General features: G+C 43.8%; 1 protein-coding gene across 4 annotated transcripts in view; it reads right to left on the bottom strand.

The window, feature by feature from the left end:
- The window catches only part of SLC30A7 (solute carrier family 30 member 7), a 90732-nt gene extending 77759 nt beyond the window's left edge, over positions 1 to 12973 (bottom strand). For 2 of the 4 annotated variants that reach the window (XM_075003046.1, XM_075003048.1), the window contains exons 1-2: positions 12821 to 12970; positions 12499 to 12600 (exon numbers count right to left, since the gene is read on the bottom strand). In XM_075003046.1, the coding sequence (XP_074859147.1) occupies positions 12499 to 12600; positions 12821 to 12900 (182 nt within the window). In that variant the 5' untranslated portion in view covers positions 12901 to 12970. Of the gene's footprint in view, positions 1 to 7566; positions 7696 to 12498; positions 12601 to 12820 lie in introns of those variants that run through there. The other 2 variants (XM_075003049.1, XM_075003050.1) reach the window with 2 other exon arrangements.
- Between the last annotated feature and the right edge of the window lie 147 nt (positions 12974 to 13120).

Raw genomic sequence — 13120 nt, 5'->3', positions numbered from 1 at the left:
GCAGAAGCGCCAGAAGCTGAGCGCCATATTTCCAAAATTCAACAGTCGCGAGGGTTCTCAACAGGGAACAATTGCAAATGTTGAGACCCTACTGTATAGATAAAAACGTGTATACAATTGGACTAAGGTTCAGATGGCCATAGCAGACACACTTGTTGAGAGTCTCTGGGTAAATATAAAATGGTTAAAAAACTAAGAAAATTGTCATGGTAGGCATCTATCACAGACCACCTAATCAGGGGGAGGATGTACATGAGGCCTCTTCTTTGAAGAACTAACACAATCATCCAAAGCACAGGACTTGGTGGTGATGGGGTACTGACTATCCAGATGTCCATTGGGAAAACAACACAACAGGACACAGACTATCCAACAGGGTCTTGGAATGCGTTGGAGACAAATTTTTATTTCAGAACGCTGATAAAGCTACTGTGAGGCAGCCTGGTCTAGATTTGATTTTAACAAATAAGGAAGAACCGGTTGAGAATCTGAAAGTGGAAGACAGCTTGGGTGAAAGTGATTGTGAAATGACAGAGTTCATGACTATGGAAGGGTAGGAGGGAGAACAGCAACATAAAGAAAATGGATTTCAAGAAAGGAGACTTCAGCAAACTCAGGAGTTGATAGGTGAGGTCCAATGGGAAGCAGGACTAACAGCAAAAATAGTTGAAGAGAGCTGGCAGTTTTTCCAAAGAGATGTTATTAAGGACACAAGAACAATCTATTCCACTGTAGTACATAGAAAAGATAGGCAGTATGGCATGAGGCCACCCTTCCTTAACCAGGAGTCCTTGAATTACCTAAATAAAAGTCCTATGAAAAGTAGAAACTAGGGCAAATCACAAATGAATATAAAACAAGCAACAGAAGTATGTAGGAGCAAACTATAAAAGGTAAAAGGTGCTAAATGAGCTCAGTCAAACTAGAGACATTAAGGGTAACAAGAAAACACTCTACAAATACATTAGAAACAAGAGGAAGACAAAAGACAAGGTAGACGCATACTCAATGAAGAGGGGAAAACAATAACAGAAAATGTGGAAATAGCAGGGATGCTTAACAATGTCTTTGTTTCAATTTTCACCAAGAAAGTTGCTAACAGTCCAGCCAACATAGCTGGAAAAAAAGTAGGTTCAGAAGTTAAAACAATTACTTTAAAAAAGTTAGATGTCTTCAAGTTACCAGGGACTGATCAAATGCATCCTAGAATACTCAAGGAACTGCTAGAGGAGATATGTGAGCCATTAGCTATCATCTTTGAAAAGTCAGAAGACGGGAGAGATTCCTGAAGATGGGAAAAGCGCACATATAGTGCCCATCTATAAAAAGGGAAAATAATGACAACCCAGGAAACTACAGAACAGTCAGCTTAACTTCTGTGACAGCAAAGAATGGAGCAAATAATTAAGGACTCCATTAGCCAAAATCTGGAAGATAATTAAGTAACAGTCAACATGGATTTGTCAAGGAAAAATCATGTCATACTAACCCAATAGCTTTCCTTGATAGGACAACAAGCCCAGTTCATAAGGAGGATGCAGTACATCTAGACTTTAGTACAGCATTTCATACAGTCTCATTTTCTTGAAAACAAGCTAAAGAAATACAACCTAGATGAGGGTACCGTTAGGTGGGTGCATAACTGGTGGGATAACTGTTCCCAGAGAGTATTTATCAATGGTTCATCATCATGGTGGAAGGGCATAACAAGTGGGGTCAACAGAGGTCAGTTTTTGGACTGGTTTTGTTCAATGTCTTCATCAACAATTTAGCTAATGGAATAGAAAGTACATTTATAAAATTTGCAGATGATACCAAACTGGGAGGGATTGTCAATGCTTTGGAGGATAGCATTAGAATTCAAAATGACCCAGACAAACTGGAGAAATGGTCTGAGATAAACAGAATTAAATTCAGTAAGGACAAAAGCAAAGTACTTCACTTAGGAAGGAACAATCAGTTTTCTACATACAAAATGGGAAATTACTATCTAGGAAGGAGTACTGCATAAAGGGATCTCAGGGTCATAGCGGACCACAAGGTAACTATGAGTGAACAGTGTGACGCTGCTGCAAAAAAAGCAAACATCCCAGAATGATGTATTACCAGAAGTGTTGTAAGCAAGACTTGAGAAGTAGTTCTTCCCTTCTACTCTGCCCTGATTAGGCCTCGACTGGAGTACTGTGTCTAATTCTGGGCACCACACTTCAAAAAAGATATAGAAAAATTGGAGAAGGTCCAGAAAAGGGTGGGTGGGGGGGAAGAGAGAAAAGGTCTAGAAAACATGATCAATTAGGGAAGACTCAAAAAACTGGGTTTGTTTAGTCTGGAAAAGAGAACACTGAGGTATGGGCATGATAAAACTTTCAAGTACAGTAGAACCCCAAGATATGCATAGTCAAGTTGAGCAAATCTCAGTTTAAACACGACTCTGAGTACAGGGAGCTACTGCCTGGTAGCTCCCCGCCACTCACCAGCATAGGTCAGTATTCCAGCTCCTGTCAGTGGCGGCAGCCTGACGCTCTGCTACTGCCCTTGACAGGAGCAGCTGCCACCCCTGAGAGCAGTAGGGAAACAACTCCTGTTACAAGCACCAGCCTGACTCTCACCCTCCCTGACGAGAGCGGTTTCCCCACTCCTGCCAGAGGCAACAGGCTGACTCTGGGCTGCCGCTGCCCACAGGAATGGGGAAACTTATCAGCTTCCTCTCTCCTGTGAGAGGCAGGGACATGGGAGCCAGGATCCAGATCCTGGCAGATCACTGGAGTAAAGGGACTCTGAAGTAGCATAGGCACTTCAAAGTGCCCATGGCTACACGGCATGCCGGCACTTCAAAGTTTGACACTTTGTAGTTGCCACGGTGGACAATTAGCCTAATGAAGTGCTGCACATGCATCACAGCACTTCGTAAGTAATCTCCCATCACGCCAATTACCAGGTCCCCTTCAAAGTAGGGGACAAGTGTAGACACAGGCTAAGTAATTGTAATTCAGAAGCTTTTGTAGTCATTATGAAGAATTTTTTTTTAAAAAAAGGATGCTATCACGACACATTCTAAATGGCAAGTAGGCCGTACCTGCACATAGTCATTGCAAGCAAAACAGGGCCACTAATTCTTTGAAACTACAAAGCCATTTAGTTCATGATGTGTAAAACATGATGGCCTACAAAAGGGCAGGATATCAATTCTTTCTCCCTTCTCAGTCATCAAGAAGCAACCTTTAAATTCAGTGACATCACAAGGAATGTCACGCTTTTGGAGTAATAATCCCAAATCCCATATCAAACATTTGAATTAACATACAGACCCTTGATTTCAAAAGAGCAGACTTCGACTCGCTGAGAGAACGGATGAGCAGGATCCCTTGGGAAATGAAGATGAAAGGGAAAAGAGAATTTTTTAGTATTTTAAAGATGTCTGACTGAAGACACAGGAACAAACCATCCCGCTGCATAGTAAGAAATGCAAACATGGGAGGCAGCCAGTTTGGCTTAACAGGGAAATCATTAGTCAGCTTAAACTCAGAAAAGGATGCATACAAGAAATGGAAACGTGCACAGTTGACTAAGGAGGAGTATAAACATATGGCTAGAGAATGCCAGGCAGTAATCAGGAAAGCGAAAGCACAATTGGAACTGCAGCTGACAAGGGATGTGAAGAGAAACAAGAAGGGTTTCTACAGGCATGTTAACAATAAACGGATTATCAGAGAAGGAGTGGGGCTGTTACTGGATAAGGGAGACAACCTAGTCAGAGATGATGTAGGAAAAGCTGAAGTACTCAATGCTTTTTTTGCCTCAGTCTTCATGGACAAAGTCAACTTCCACAGGATGGTCCTAGACAATATGGGAAGGTGAAGTGCAGCCATCTGTGGGGAAGGAACAAGTTCTGAGCTATATAGAAAAACTAGATGTAAACAAATCCATGGGTCTGGAATTAACGCACCCGAGAGTACTGAGGAAATTGGTAGAGGTTGTTGCTGAACCTTTGGCCATTATCCTTGAATACATCGGGGGAGATACTGGATGACGGGAAAAAGGCAAATGTAGTGCCCATCTTTAAAAAAGGAAAGAAGGACAATCCAGGGAATTATAGACCGCTCAAGCCTTGCCTCAATCCCTGGGAAATAATGGAGGGAATCCTCAAGGAATCCATTTTGGAGCACTTGGAAGAGGGGAAGTGATCAAAAGTAGCCAGCTTGGATTCACCATGGACAAGTCGTGTCTGACCAATCTGATTAGCTTCTATGATGAGGTAACAAGCTCTGTGGACAAGGGGAAGTCAGTTGATGCGATATATCTTGACTTCAGCAAAGCTTTTGATATGGCCTCTCACAACATTGTTGTCCATAAGTTAAGGAAATATGGATTGGATCCTTGGACTATAAGATGGACAGAAAGCTGGCTTAATGTTCGGGTCCGAACAGTAGTGGTCAATGGCTCAATATCTGGATGGCGGTCGGTTTCAACCAGAGTGCCGCAAGGCTCAGTTCTGGGGCCAGTGTTGTTCAACATATTTATTAATGACCTGGATGAGGGACTGCACTGCACCCTCAGTAAGTTTGTGGATGACACAAACCTAGAGGGAGACGTGGATACATTGTGGGGGTAGAGAGAGAATCCAGAGGGACCTGGATAAATTGGAGGACTGGGCCAAAAGAAATCTGATGCGGTTCAATAAGAAGTGTAGAGTCCTGCACCTGGGGTGGACGAATCCCAAGCATTGTTATAGGTTGGGGACCGACTGGCTCAGCAGCAGTACAGTGGAAAGAGACCTAGGGGTTATGGTGGATAAAAGGCTGGATATGAGTAAACAGTGTGCCCCTGTAGCCAAGAAGGCTAACAGCATACTAGGGTGCATTAGGAGGAGCATTTTGTGCAGATCTAGAGAAGTAGTTATTCCTCTTTATTCGGCACTGGTGAGGCCACATCTGGAATATTGTGTCCAGTTTAGGGCCCCCCAGTATAAAAAGGATGTGGATTTGCTAGAGCAGGTTCAGCGAAGGGCAACAAAAATAATTAAGGGTCTGGAGCACAAGACCTATGAGGACAGGCTGAGGGATTTCGGCTTGTTTAGTTTTCAGAAGAGAAGACTTAGAGGTGATTTAATAGCAGCCTTCAACTTCCTGAAGGGGAGCTCTAAAAAGGAGGGTGAGAAACTGTTCTCAGTGGTGTCAGATGGCTGAACAAGGAGTAATGGTCTGAAGTTGAAGAGGGAAAGGTGTTGGTTAGATATTAGGAAAAACTACTTCACCAGGCGGGTGGTGAAGCATTGGAATGCGTTGCCTAGAGATGTGGTGGATTCTCCATCCCTTCAGGTTTTTAAGTCCCAGCTGGACAAGGTCCTGGCTGGGATGACTTAGTAGGGGTTGATCTTGCTTGAAGCAGGGGGCTGGACTAGATGACCTCCTGAGGTCCCTTCCAGTCCTGTGATTCTGCGATTCTGTAGTTCCATTTGGAATCATCCTTTGCAGTGTCGACTGTGACTGCGAAGGCTCGCACGAGAGTGACAGTCCTTGCTGCACCTGTTGCATGTGTAATAGGTGTCTGGCAGGTCCTTACTGTACTTTCTGTGGGCTCGCTTCTCCTCTGCTAGCTGTCTGATCCTCATCTCACCTTTCTGAAGGCCCTTGTGTAGTCCCTGCTTCCATCTGCTGCAATCGTCTGCCAGCTCCTCTCAGTTGTCCTGCTCTCTGTCTACCTCCCTGAGGTCCCTCTCGCAAACATCTTTGTAGTGCAACTGGGGGCGTCCGGGAGGTCTTTTGCCAGAGGCTAGCTCACCATACAGGATGTCTTTTGGGATCCTTCCATCATTCACCTTGTGGACGTGACCAAGCCAGCGGAGCCACCACTGCCTGAGGAGAGTGTGCATGGTTGGGATTCCAGCTTGCTCAAGGACGGCAGTGTTGGACACTCTGTCCTTCCATGATATTCCAAGGATGCGCCTGAGACAGCACAAGTGGAAGTCATTCAGCCTCTTTTCCTGGCAGGCGTACAGGGTCCAAGTCTCGCTGCCATAAAGGCGGGTGCTGAGGATGCAGGCTCTGTAGACTTGCATTTTGGTGTGGGTGTACAACTTGATGTTATTCCACGCTCTCTCACTGAGTCTGGACAGAGTTGTGGCTGCTTTTCCCATCTTCCTATTTAGCTCAGTCTCCAATGACAGGGTGTCAGTGATGGTGGACCCGAGGTAAACGAACTCATGGACGACCTCCAACGTATAGTTGTCAATGCTGATTGATGGAGGTTCAGCAACGTCCTGACCAAGTACGTTTGTCTTCTTTAGGCTGATGGAAAGCCGGAAGTCCTTGCATGCTTTGGAGAACTGATCCAGCAGTTTCTGCAGCTGGTCTTCTGTGTGTGACACTACAACAGTGTCATTTGTGAACAGCAAATCTCTGATGAGGACTTTCCGCACCTTAGATTTAGATTTCAGCCTTGCAAGATTAAACAGTTTCTCATCAGATCTTGTATGCAAAAAGATGCCCTCTGTTGAAGATCCAAAGGCGTGCTTCAGGAGGAGTGCGAAGAAGATCCCAAACAATGTCAGAGCAAGGACGCATCCTTGTTTGACTCCGCTCCTGATGCTGAAAACATCTGATAATGTGCCGTCATGTTGGATGGCTCCTCTCATGTCTTTGTGGAAAGAGGGAGATTCCACAGTAATTCTTGCAGTCGCTTCTGTCTCCTTTGTTCTTATACAAGGTTACAATGTTAGTGTCGCGCATATCCTGTGGAACCGCTCCCTCTCCTCAGCACAGGCACAGTAGCTCATGTAGGAATTCCAGGAGGGTGTCCATGGTGCACTTGATTATCTCTGGTGGTATACCATCCTGGCCCGGGGCCTTTCCTACTGCAATGCTGTCGATGGCTTTCTTCAGGTCGTCCACAGTTGGTTCCTGGTCCAGCTCTTCCATTACTGGTAGGAGCTCAACAGCATCAAGGGCTGAATCAACCACAATGCTCTCATGTGAGTACAGCTCAGAGTAGTGCTCGACCCAGCTCTCCATCTGTTTGGCTTTGTCAGGGATGACATCACCAGATTTGGATTTCAGAGGTGCCATCTTGTTCTGGGTGGGTCCTAATGCCTTCTTGATGCCCTTGTACATTCCCCTGAGATTACCAGGCAAAAATATATATATATTTTTTTTGAATGCATAAAGTGAGATGTTGGTATTTAAATTTTTTTCTTGCACTTCTCTCTCTGAATTCTCCCATTCATTAAGGTATATGGAGTGAAATACCTCCCCCATTTAAAAAAATGGATACAGAACAAAAAGATAAGCAGCAATCAAATGCTTATTTTCACACTCAGTAAATCAAAAAAAGTGTTCACATTTTCATATTCCCTGTTCACACCTCAGATTGATATGGGGAAAACATATATTACCTGAACCACTTGTTACTCAAACTAAAATTACTTGCCAGAACTGTTCTAAAATGCAAAGCCTACATTCTAAGAGATTAACAACAGATATTTAAGGTATAGTCAGATGCATATTAATTTGGACCATGAAATGTAATTTGAATTTGGACCTATAAAAATCATAATAAGCATGAAGTTACCAGTGGTTCAGAAACTGATGCATTATTTCCATATGGATCAATCTCACACGTTTTGTTCAGTTATTGCCACATCAGTACTAGAAATTGCAAAATTCAACTGGGATACTTCCAGGCACTCTTTATAGTCACATAAATCATGAAGTTGAGATAACAATGTGACAATGGCACCAGTACTTCATAAACTTCATTGGCAGACTACCGGTTTCCAAATAGTTTACGATGCCGATTTTGATCTTTAAAAAAACAAAAACAAAACACTTAAATGGCATAGGAGCCACCTACCTGAAAACTTCTCATTTGAGCAGTGTTATCTTGAATTGTTCTGACTATGATTTCCAGGTGAGATTTTTCCAAAACTCAGCTCTAGTTTAACTTTAATATATGCAGAACACTACAGCCTGGCATGATTTTCTTTTTTGTTTGTTAAGCTTACAGAAAGACAAAATGTCCTTACCTTCTACATGCAAGTGTCTCTGATCCTTAGCCTTTATTATATGAAACCATTACCTGGTTTACTAATCCATTTTAACCAAAAACTATCAAGTAGCACAAATCCAATCACCATGCACACATGCTCACTTGTAAGTTTATAGAAATTTTATATCCATAAGCTCTTACCCCTACTCTTACTGCGGTCTTTGTTATAAACATTAAAAGTTAGGAGTGTATAGCTTTGGTGCTTAGTGGTGTATAAAATTCACTCCCTGGGGCACATTAGAGCTACATCTACATTTGCATTCCTCTTTTGAAAGAGGAAGCTAAACGAAGAAAATGGAAAATGTAAATGAGGCACTTATTTACAGATCTTGCACTTCATTTGCATAATCTCTTTTGAGAAGAGATTCTTTTGAAAGAAAGAAATCAGTGTAGACAGGGCTCTTTCGAAAATACACCCTGTCTTTGAAAGAATCCTTCTTCCTCCAACAAAATAGGAAGAGGGGTTCCTTCAAAGATGGGGTTTATTTTCAAAAGAGCCCCATCTACACTGCTTTCTTTCTTCCAAAAGAATCTCTTCCAAACAAAGATTATGCAAATGAAACACAAGTTGAGTAAATCAGTACCTCATTTGCATTCCTCTTTTGAAAAAGGAGTGCAAGTGTAAACGTAGACCACTGTGCTGACTTAACCCCAATATAGATGCAGCTAGGGTAACAGATTATTTCAGCATCCTAGCTACTAGTGCACGAGAAGATGAAATACCTACACCAAAGGAAAAACCTCTTCCATCACTGCAGGAAGCATCTATACTACAATGCTACAGAAGCATAGCTAAAGCACAGTAGCCATGCCATTGTAGTGCCCATTGTACAGTCAAGGATGTAGACAGTATATTACGATAATGGGTGTTACAGAAAAGCCTCTTAATAGATGACAACCTTGCAGAGCATTATCCTACAATGATAAAGCAGGTCAAATACAACTATAGTCTTTTCTAGTGTTTACTGTTTTTTTAAAAAAAGGAAAAGAGACTTTACACACCATAAGGTCCAGTACAAATGAGACATTGGCTTAAGCCAATTAAGACATCATATTGAAGAAGACTGTAAAGGTGACAATTCCCCTTGAAAATATTTTTAAAAAAAAAAAATCAGGTCACACTTACCCACAATGCTCAAGATCAGTCTCTAGCAAAAATATTTTGTGGCAGACTGAGACATTTTAATATTCATAATGTGGGGGACAAGTATAGGAGCAGCAATAAGAACTAAAAGAGAACAAACTTCTTGAAAATGCTTCAGATAGTGGGATAATTTTCACCTATACCAATAATTCTCATTTTGTTGTCTGTGGACCCCTGGGAGTCTGCACACTACATCTAAAATATGCATATCCATTCAAAACTTGGGGGTCCACAAATAAATGAGGATTGAGAACCAGAGGGCACTGCTATCAGCCTTGTAGATTCATCAGGTTTCCTCTGATGCAAATCCCCAAGGCAACTCTTATACAAGAAACAGCTTCACAAAAGCACTGATGTTATTTCCGAGTTTCTTCCTTGTCACAAGCTCAGGACAGGTCTCCATTATGTCAAAAAAATTGATTTAAGATACCCAACTCCAGCTACGTGAACTGCGTAGCTGGAGTCGAAGTATTGTACATCTATTTTTCCTGCCATCCCCACAGCAAGAGGGCTACTGGAGAAACTCTTCCATTCGCTTTCCTTACTCCTCACAACAGCAAGGAATACCAGGATTGACGGTGGAGCCCTGAGGGTTCAATTTAGTGTGGCCCCACTAGGCACACTAACTCAAACCCTGGAAGATCATCTGCCACTGTGTTAATCTTCCCGCAACTATAGGTGGACCCTCAGAACAACAACAGGGGTTTATAGAAAATGCATTAGAAGCAGTGCTTTTTTTGTGCCAGTACTGAGTACCGGCACCTTGGCAGCCCCAGTAATGGGACTGCCTAGGGGAAGGGAGCAGGGAGCCAGCTGAGTACCAGCACCTCTTTTTTATATAAAAAAACACAAAGGCACTGATTAAAAGTATGTAATTACAATAAGTCTATCTCAATCTAACTTTAGGAAAGACCGCATATGAAACTTTTATTTGAATAGAATGAGTGGAATAAGAATATAAAAGCATAATAAATGTAATGCAAGTCTAAACCTTCAGCTGATATAAATGAACGGATATAAAATATTAGGGTGGAAAATTCTGGGCTATGGTAATCAGGCCCATAGTGCCGACGTACACCAGTAACAGACTTGTCAAACCTTTTATCACAGAGAAACAGAAATTCCCTGACCTTGATTCATTTTACACCACATACAACACTTAGCTGCATCCTCATTCACAAGGATCAAACATAAATTAATAAACAAACTTATGGCATGAATACGATATTCCCTCTAATCTTTTACATTCATATGTGGAACACATTTTTCTACGTGCACGGAGGCATGCTGAACATGCATCACCAGTAAAAACAAAAAATTTAGTCCTGGGTGCTCTGCTATTCAGCTGGGCTGCATTTCAATTTCTCCTGAGCACTACAGATATGCACAGCTTACAGGGAACATTGGTCAGATAAACTTATATGTAAACAAAAATAGTTGAATATCAAAGCCTCTCTAACCCCATCTATTCAAGTGAACATTTCCAGTATCTGAGACATCTCTCTTACCGTCTCTCATTAGGATACGGAAGTGAGCACGATATGATGACATACTTAAGGCAACAATTTCAAGTGTTAGATTTTACATCCTTTGATCACCTGGCCCTTTTCTACATCCTACAAAATATTACTTTTAGAAATCCCTTAACATCAGCCCTTCCTTCACAGCAGAATAGACTAACTATGCCAAAGCAAACCATTCACATGTTTCTAAATAACTATGATGTCAAAGTCAGGCAAATCTAAAGGATTAATTGCCATTCCATACTGTTCTGAACAGTGCTGAAGCAGCAACTCTGATGAAAGCAAAGGATTTTACCAGATGTTTCAAGCAAAAAACATTTAAAAGCAGTCATAGGAGGGGAAAAGGAAAAAAAGCTTTGGACCTTCAGTAAGGCCAATCGGAAAAAACTGTTCATCTGATGGATCTTCTGCAGTTTGTGAAGTCAGATCAAAATCTGAGTAGGGAAAACAATGCTCCACTTACCGGCACTATTGACACTTTTGTGATCAGTCTCTGTAGAATCAAAAAACTGAATAAATATAAAGTCTGAAATCTTTCTTCTTAAAGATAGTCCCTCTGTAAGCAGACAGGCACATCAATGATGCAAAGACTTCTGCCATTGTTTTGTTCTCTACCTTTAAAAGTGGATACATTATTTCTCTCTCATTTGTGTCAAGTGAGCATCTTAAATCAGTATCAGTTTCAATTAATGTTTTAATTTTAATTTTCACTAATGAAGTCTTTCATTTTGCTTGCCAAGCTTTCATCCTGTGTCTTGCCTAACCTGTAGAGTCTATGATTCAGTGGTGTGTATTATTTATCTATTCCAGGATGCTTCAACTCTGCTTACAGATCCAAAGGGTACTCCATGCAGTGTGCCTCTTCCTTCTGGCTGTCAGTACACTTCCAAGATAAAGGAGCCATATGGCAGGTGAAGGAGAAGGAAAAGGGGGACTGCAGCAATCCCTAAATGGCACAGTGTACTCCAGAGCCACCACTACTCCTCTGCCCTGAACCCAGCAACCAAAGCAGAGGAGATCAGATCTGAAACACTTTTCAGTGATTGGCAGAACACCACCTGAGAGAAGGACTTAAGAAACCAGTGCTGGCTATATGATTTCTACACCTTATTCCTGGAGTATGAGGCTATGCTCTTTAAATTCACACCTTTCCTTGATCCAAGTTAACTCCCCAGTGTAGACATGTGCTCTGACTAGTAGGTTGCAATATCTATTTTATTTATTTAACTTTGGAGATGCATGTCTCCTAGAACTGCAAGGGACCTTAGGAGATCATCTAGTCCAGTCCCCTACTCTCCTGGCAGGACCATGAACCATCCCTGACATCTATTTGCCCCAATCCCTAAATGGCCTCCTCAAAGATTGAACTCACAACTGTGGGTTCAGCAGGCCAACGCTCAAGCCACTGAGCTATCCTGCCCCCCAGAGAAGGGGAAGCTGCAGACCCTCCATCACAAAGCCAAATTTGTAGGAATCTTTTTTTCAATAAGCTAGAAGCCTCGCTCAAACCTGCTTTTCAAACTGCGAAGCAGAGTGGGGCCATTGCCCTTCGGGGGCCTTGAGAAGTAGGCATGGACACAAAGCGGGTGAAGTCGGGTGGAGAGGAAGCCCGGAACGCCCCGCAGCCCACCCCACCTCCACCGGTTTCAAGGACACTCCTGCGAGAAACCCCTGCCCGCCGGGGCTCGCACATCACCAACCACGGATTCGGAGCAGCCAACACCTGCAGCCCCAGCGGTTCAGCAGACGTGGCACTGGCCATTGCGGGAACCGCCCCCGCGCCGGTACCTGTTACTCCAGATGCCGTAGAGCAGCTCCACGAAGGCAAAGGAAAGGTTGAGGCAGAGGAAAAAGAAGAGGTTCCGCGAGGTCTTGTCGGACAGGATGGACCTAGGCACGGGGCACAACAGTTACTCGCTACCAGATATGGCCGGGGCCCGGCGGCCGGCGGCTGGGGCCCGGGGGCCACCCTTCCCTTCCCTCCCCTCCCCTCCGCAGGTGGCGGGGTTCCTAGGCGCCGCTCCCGGTGCCCTGCTGCCAGGCACAGCATCCCCAGCTCCCCTCAGCTGCTGTCCCCGGGCACACTCTCAAGCCCGGCCCCACCGCTCACCTGAACCAGCCCGAGACTTTGCTGAGCAGGTTGAACTTGGGAGGCTTGTACTCATCGTCCTTGATGGATAACGGCAGCATCTCGCCGGCGCCGGGCGCAGGAGACCCCGGAAAGGAGCTGGGAGCTGCAGGCCCCCCCCACACACCCACCCCCTCTTTCGCCGCGTTGGGATCGGTCTCCCACACTTCCGGCCCGTACGTGCCCAGTGCCTGCGCAAGCGCCACGAGAGTCAGTGGGCAGGACTAGGAACGCGGTCCCCCGTTTGGGGGCGGACCTAGGCCGGGAGAGGAGGGCGTAGGA

The sequence above is a fragment of the Carettochelys insculpta genome, chromosome 9 (genome assembly GCF_033958435.1).
Source record: "Carettochelys insculpta isolate YL-2023 chromosome 9, ASM3395843v1, whole genome shotgun sequence".
NCBI lineage: Eukaryota > Metazoa > Chordata > Testudines > Carettochelyidae > Carettochelys > Carettochelys insculpta.
Note: the sequence above shows the minus strand (reverse complement) of the source record. Positions and strands in the feature narration are given on the sequence as shown.